At 44.0% G+C, this 7,421-nt stretch overlaps 1 protein-coding gene across 2 annotated transcripts in view; it reads right to left on the bottom strand.

The window, feature by feature from the left end:
- Positions 1 to 1,142: 1,142 nt before the first annotated feature.
- Positions 1,143 to 7,421, bottom strand: part of LOC106524218 (heterogeneous nuclear ribonucleoprotein Q) — a 12,561-nt gene continuing 6,282 nt past the window's right edge. For both annotated transcript variants that reach the window (XM_014017943.1, XM_014017944.1), the window contains 6 exons: positions 6,336 to 6,512; positions 5,591 to 5,726; positions 5,315 to 5,520; positions 5,092 to 5,241; positions 4,894 to 5,015; positions 1,143 to 2,319 (listed from right to left, as the gene is read on the bottom strand). In XM_014017943.1, coding sequence (XP_013873397.1) covers positions 1,731 to 2,319; positions 4,894 to 5,015; positions 5,092 to 5,241; positions 5,315 to 5,520; positions 5,591 to 5,726; positions 6,336 to 6,512 — 1,380 coding nt within the window. In that variant the 3' untranslated portion in view covers positions 1,143 to 1,730. The remainder of the gene's footprint in view (positions 2,320 to 4,893; positions 5,016 to 5,091; positions 5,242 to 5,314; positions 5,521 to 5,590; positions 5,727 to 6,335; positions 6,513 to 7,421) is intronic.

Raw genomic sequence — 7,421 nt, 5'->3', positions numbered from 1 at the left:
TAAAGTATTTGCGAGGGAACGCTAAAGTATTTGCGAGGTAACGCTAAAGTATTTGCGAGGGAACGCTAAAGTATTTGCGAGGGAACGCTAAAGTATTTGCGAGGGAACGCTAAAGTATTTGCGAGGGAACGCTAAAGTATTTGCGAGGGAACGCTAAAGTATTTGCGTGGGAACACTAAAGTATTGCGAGGGAACGCAAAAGAAAAAAAATCCCCCAAGTCCCCTCGCGGGCTCCGTAGACCCAGTCAGGTTCTTTAGTTTCACACATCAGTTACCTTCAGACAAGTCCTGAATTCTGCTTCAGCTACTGGCTCGGATTTTAGCTTCTTAAGCTACTTTTAGCTGTGATTTTACTGTTTGATCAGTTTAGCTTTAAACTCCAGTCTAACAAGTTTTACTATTTGGCTATGCTAATCTACGTTAGCTATAGTTAGCCTAATTTTTAATATTTGTTTTTAATAAGATTTAGATTTTACCTCTTTATAAACGTAGGCTTTAGCTACAGTTTAGCTATAATTAGCACGTTGTAGCTGCTTCAGGGCTCAGCAGTAGGTATATTTTAATACAAGATAGGCTTTCTTTATATTTAGAGTTTAAAATTAAGATCTGGAAAATCCTAAAGTCTGAAACCAGGTTTTGCAGGCGGTGTAGGAACCCTGTGGACGAGTGAAAGACGTAAAAAAGAAGTGAGCAGAAAGACAAATAATAATAATAATAAAGATACAGGTGAGTCATGCAAAGCAGTTATCTCCCACAAACATGCAGGGTTAGTATCCAGGCCTGAAACAGCAAAGATCCTTCTGGGACAAGAAAAGCTCTGAGTCTAAAGGTCAGATTGTGGTTTTCTCCCCGCCGGCGGCTGCAGGAGCTCAGGGCGTACGCTCGATGCTGCGCTGAATTTAGGACACCAATTGGTGAGGCGTTAATGTGTTTTTGGACATGAGAGGAACTCATAAGGATGAAGTATGTCACCACACATACAGAGCACTGAGAGACTACAGAAGTAGGTGATTTGGAATTTGATGGCATGCAAGGTGACACTGTGGGGCAAACCTTTGGTCCGCTTTCGTCCACAAGGAGCCTTCACAATTTGAAGGAGAATTTGAGGAGAGAATTTGCCGAAACATGAATTTGTGACACAATTTGAGGTTTTTGTACACGTGTGCGTCGTGTATGTTTATTAAAGCAGACAAACAGCAAAGAATACAAGCCAAAATGTGAAGCCAAAAAAGTAGGACTGCCCTGGTCCTTGTTTTTTTTTTCTTTTCTTTTTTTCTTTTCCAATAACAAGACACGCATTACTTTGACAATACAAATTGTAATTTAAATACATGTTTAGGAGACATATGCTTTGTTGCTGTTAGCTATTTGAACATGGAAACCAGAGAATGACTAAAAACACAATAAAGCTTAAAAGCTAAATATCTCCATCTAAAAGATTTTTTAAAGTTTGCTGTGGAAAATCTTTTGCAACAATCTTAATAAAAAAAAAAAACAAAACGGAGGGGAAAGGAGAAGCAGTTGGCCAGAAACAAGAGGGAGTGTGACTACCTCTGAGTCCAACAAATTGTTAAAATATATACAAAACATCTTGCCACATGTCACCAATTTGGAGTAAAAATGTGAAAAAAATGCAAGCGACTGTACTGAGGATGAAGAGCCAATCAGATCAAGTCTTTAAATCCAAACAACAACAAAAAAGACGTGTTTTGTATCAAAGCTCTACAGGTTTACTTCCACTGCTGCCCAAAAGAATCCTGATAAAATTCCTCGTCAGATTTGTAACCGGAATAGTTACCAGAGTGGTCCGCACCGTGGAGCGGTTGCTGAGCAATGGGTTGCGAGCCCCAGTTCTGATTATTGGTCTGGCGCCGTTTGGAATCTGGCTGGTTGTACCCGTCAGCTTTGCGCTTTCCTCCTACATTTCCACCGCGGCCGCCCCGCGCACCACGTACCCCTCCTCGTCCTCGCGGCTGTCCGCCCCTCGGTCCGCGTCCGCCGCCACGGCTCGATCCGGACCCGCCGCGCTGGGGGTAGCCGGCCCTGCCTCTGGGTCCTCTGGACGGCGAGGCTCCGCCCCCGTAGCTTCTGCCGCCGCCCCGCCCCCGGCTGGGGGCCGGGTAGTCCTCGTACCCGTAGTACGGGTCGTCGTAGCCGCCGCGGTAGTTGTGGTAGTCGTAGCCGTAGTAATCGTAATAATCGTCGTAGCTGTAGTAGTCAGGGGGGTAGGAGTAGCCCCCCCGGCTGGAACCTCTGCCCCGGCTTCTGGTCGGGGGAGGCATGGGGGGAGCGGGAGAGTAGTAGTAGTAATCATCATACCTGAAAGAAGATGAAACAAAAATTAAACACAAATTCTAACTAATTTCATGAACATGTGAACCTGCTGAGGGTCAGAGGTCAGATTATACAAAACAAAGATCACTAATATTCTGCTGGACCTTTAGCTTTGATTGTGACACACATTATCTGTGGCACTGTTTGATCAACTTCTGCAATGTCAGCAGATTTATTTCATCCATTGATTAAATGTTTCACCAAGATCTGTCATTGATGATGGTAGAGTCTGAGCTTCTCCAGCACATCCCAAAGATTCTCAGTGGACTCTGTGGAGCCAATCCATGTGTGAAATAATGTCTCATGCTCCCTGAACCACTCTTTCACAATAAGAGCCCCATGAATTCTGACATAGTCATCTTGGAATATGGCCGTGCCATCAGGGAAGAAACAATCCATTGATGGAATAACCTGGTCGTTCAGTATATTCATGTCAGCTGACCTCATTCTTTGAGCACAATGGGCCACATGCAAGAACAAGTTTGTATTCTTATCCTAAATTTCTCTTACTTTTCTCTTACTTTTGTTCGTACGAACATGTCAGATTCAACAAACTCTTATCTTCAGGAAAAGTGTGTAAATGAGCTGCGTAAACATGGTGAATTCCACCTGTTCGTACCCAGCTGCTCGCGTACGAGGAGAGGAGATTAGCATAATTACCACCCCAAAAGCACCATGTAAGGCTATGTTTCCTGCCTCAGATATCAGGAAGTGTCCATTCATGAAAATTACAGCGAAAAGTAAAAAGAAGAACTTTATGAGTTTACAGATTAAAGTCCTGCTCTCCGAGAGCGAGAAAAAAAAAATCTGTCATTTTTAGCAGCGTCAGCTGTGGAATTAAAGGAGCTGCTAAAGCCAAAGAATGAAATAACTACTGCTGTTAATGTTGTCTCCTGTGGGTCGTACACAGTCACAGAAATAAAAATCTAAATCATATTCACCTCTCTGTAGTCCTGCTCTGGTTTTTCTTTGGTCAAATATTTTTAATTTAAGTGTAAACAACTGTATTACATAGTTTTCATTTATTCAGAGGAAGAGCTCCTCTGGCTTCATAAAATAACTGTTACAGAAGGAAATGTATGTAGAGTTAAACAGAAACTCTCAGTGGACGGTGTTCTGATGCATCTCAGTAATCCAGGTGGAAAAAAATCAAAAAGAAAACAATAAGTAGGTCCTCTGGATGGGTTCTTTTTTTAGTGAAACGTCTCGTCTCTCCTCCAAGAGACTTCTTCAGTCTGAGTTTCAGGGAACTCAGCCTTATAAGCACTGCCTCCACATGGACAAACAGGTTAGTTATATGCAAAAGAGGGCCACTGACTAACAATAGGCTTGATTAGCTCTATTATTCATAGAGGGTCATGTGCCCCATCACCTGACCCGTGTTGTGTTATGTGTATGTAGTGAATGCAAGCGGGGGTTCAACGTCCCCTTGTTTTTGTCCCTTTTTGTGAGCAAAAGGTGTGAATCAGGGCCCCAATGATACCAAAACACAAAGAGGAAGAGAGGGACAAAAACAAGGGGACGTTGAGCCCCTGCTTGCATTCACTACATACACATAACACAACATGGGTCAGATGATGAGGCACATGACTCTCTATGAACAATAGAACTAATCAAGCCTATTGTTACCCCGGATTTATACTGCATGCGTCTCCACTGCGCAGGTCGCAGCTGTGCGTTTCAAGTCCAGTTTACACCACCTCCGCTCCGACAGACATGCAGGAAGCCGATCACGCGATAAATTCAGTGATAAATGTGGAAGTCAGAGCAAAAAATAATTAATTCTGTGAAAGACGAACTCCAAACACAGCTGAAAACAACGATATAAAGGCTTTTGGTATCTATGCTGAAATTGTCTCACTGTCGGCTTTCTGAAACTTCTGATTTCAAAATAAAATCCATGTGTATCGTGTGTGTACACATACTACGTTATACTACTTCATGCTACATTTCCATCTGCTTCCCAAACAGAACGATACACTCTGACAGCATTTGTGTAGAAATATATCCGTATATTTATTAATATAGCTGCAATTTCGACATTATTCCGACAAATTATTCCGCCGAATAGTGTCTTATTTTGAAAATACGGATGATGTGCTCGTGTCTTTTCCTGTTGGTGCGACATAATCTTTAAAAACTGACCCCGGCGCAGCTCCGGCATCCGGCAAAAATAGGATCTGTTCTAATTTTGACAGATCGCCGTCGCTCACCGCCGCTGTGCACAGCCACTGTAAAGTCTCATTGATTAGAATGGGTGTGTATTTGCTGCGGAGGTCGGAGCGGAGACGGAACGCAAGCAATGTAAATTGGGGGTTAGTCGATGGTCCTCTTTTGCATGTGAATAACCTGTTTGTCCATGTGGAGGCAGTGCTTATAAGGCTGAGTTCACCTGAAACTCAGACTGAAGAAGTCTCTTGGAGGAGAGACGAAACGTTTCATTAAAGAAGAACCCATCCAGAGGACCTACTTATTTATTTTTTGATCTCAGTGGACGGCCCTCCAGCTCAACCCCTGCTGGCCAGCAGTGTGTAAATGCACAGATGAGACATGTCTTACATTAGTGTTTTGGCTGCCTGTCTCTGGGCTTTGCGCTCCTTCCTCTTCTGATCCGGCGGTTTGGCGAACACGATTTCGACGGGCTCTCCCTCCAGCTCCTCCCCGTTCATCTCCTCCAGCGCCTGCAGAGAAAAGCCAGCCTCAGGTGTCGGCGCGTCCCAGAGGAGACAGCATGTGACCTGAGAGTCAGAGCGGTACCTTCACCGCGTCGTTCCGCTCCTCGAAGTGAACGAAGGCGTAGTCTTTAAGCTTCTTCACTCGCTCCAGTTTTCCAAACTGACTGAAGGCCTTCTCCAGAATCTCCTCGGTGACGCCGTTAGCCAGGTTCCTGACAAACAGGACCTTCACCTGCAGCACAGAGCGAGACAACCTCAGCTCTCCTGCTCTCCTCAGGTGTCCAGTTTCTGCTCTCGTGGCTCACCTTGGCCATGATCTCCGGGTCAGGGTCCTCGATGGGGTCGGCCCACTCCACCGTCACCAGGCTGTTCCACACCTTCACCTTCCCGCTCATCAGCCGGCGGCGCGCCTGAGCGGCCGTTTTGTGGTCTTCGTACTCCAGGAAGCAGAAGCCTCTGTTCTTCTTCTTGTCGTCAGGTTGGAGGTAGAGGATGACATCACTCAGGCCTTCTGCTCAGACACACACAGCGGGTCAAATCCAGACATCTCACCTCCACACGTCAAAACACCTGAACTTTACCTGTCACTTTAGCGAACTCTTCCACAATCTGATCCTTGGTTTTGTTCTTTGGGATGGAGCCAACGAAGAGGCGGTTGTTAGCCACAGATATGCACACGCCGATATGTTTCCCCGGCCGGATCTTGTAGTTATTGTACTGTCAAAAACACATAAGGAGCATCGTTACCACCAGAGCCTCTGAGGACAAACACTAATGCCATCGGAACCATTGATCTATAATACTGGATTGGACATCGCCTATAGCCGCTATAGCTAGCGACGCGCCGTCATAGGAGCCATTGCTATGCATTGAGTCATGTCAACAAAACGGTAGAGTTTCAATGTGGGATACGCGTCAATCTGTCACAAAAATATTCATAGCTCCCTCATTTCTTATCCGATTTCTATAAAACATGGCTTAAATTAAAGCTGAGAAAATTGCCGATGTTGTGATATGTAAAAAATATGTATTTGCTCAAGAGATAAATCTATAAGCAGTCTGGGAACATTTCATTATAGGTTTGTGCTAACGTATTTACAGTAAGAAGCCTTTCACAGCTTTAATTTAAGTCATATTTTATAGAAATCTGATAAAAAATGAGGGTGCTTTGAATATTTTTGTGACCGATGACGCGCATCCCGCATTGAAACTCTACCGTTTTGTTGACATGACTCAGTGCATAGCAATGACTCCTGTGCGGCGCACGGTAAGTCACGTGATGTCCTGTCCAGTAATATAGATCAATGATCAGAACCATGCAGGTACCAGCTTCACGGCCTCCTGGGCTGCTTCTTTAGTGCAGAACGTGACGAAGGCATAGCCCCTGTTCAGGCTGCTCAGGGGGTCCATCATTAGCCGGAGGTCCCAGATCGGCCCGGCTTTCTCAAACAGAGGAACCAGCTCGTCTTCGAACAAGTCGCGGGGAATCTTTCCAACGAATATCTACAAGACAAAGGAAGAGTATTCAGATGTGTTCAACAGGGCTGGTTTAAAAAAATAGATTTAATCGATCTGGATCGATTCTCGTTCAAATTTGGGAAGATCGATTCATTAGTCGTGAGATCGATTTTTTCCCAATGGGTGTTTGTGTGCGATGAAGCTGCGTGTTTCCGTGTTGTGTGTCACTACTGGCTTGCCGTAGGGTTTACATCCAGTTGACGGTCAGTGCTAATGTTAGCTCCTGACAACAAGTTGTCTGGAGCAAAGCAAAAGAAACAAAGGAATCACTAACATTACAGCTGAGTCTCAGCTGAACGTAAAGATAACAGAGGCCATGACAACTTTTGTTTGCAAAGTTTTGCGCTCAGACGCAGTAGTGCCGCTCAAAGCTTTGTTTCCTCAGACTCAGTACTACTGCATCTGAGGAAACGAAGCTTTGAGCGGTTCAAACCAAAACTACAGTATGTAAACATCTGATTGAAACTGTTCTCCTCGGCATGTATAAATACGTGAAAGATGTCAGTCTAAAATCGTTTAGTTTTTTTTTACCAATGTTCTTTACACATTTTAGAAAAATCTTAATGTAATTCACAGTGACGCAATGTTTTAGCTGACGTACTTTATTGTCTTTCTTTCTTTCTTGTTAATAAATTTTCATGCACTCAAAAGAGTAGGCATAAGTACACTTACAGCGGGTAAAATACGTATTGAACACGTCAACACTTTTCTCAGTAAATATATTACTAGAGGTGCTAATGACATGAAATTTTCATCAGATGTCGGTAACAACCCAAGTGATCCATACATACAAAGAAATCAAACCATAAATGTCCAGAAATGAAGTTATTTGAGTCTTCAAATCTTGAAGGTTTCATGGACCTCTTCTATGAACTCTGATCTTTAGTTCTTTCC

The sequence above is a fragment of the Austrofundulus limnaeus genome, unplaced genomic scaffold (genome assembly GCF_001266775.1).
Source record: "Austrofundulus limnaeus strain Quisiro unplaced genomic scaffold, Austrofundulus_limnaeus-1.0 Scaffold179, whole genome shotgun sequence".
NCBI classification, from domain to species: domain Eukaryota; kingdom Metazoa; phylum Chordata; class Actinopteri; order Cyprinodontiformes; family Rivulidae; genus Austrofundulus; species Austrofundulus limnaeus.
The sequence above is the reverse complement of the archived record's forward strand: the minus strand, read 5'-3'. Positions and strand labels throughout refer to the sequence as shown.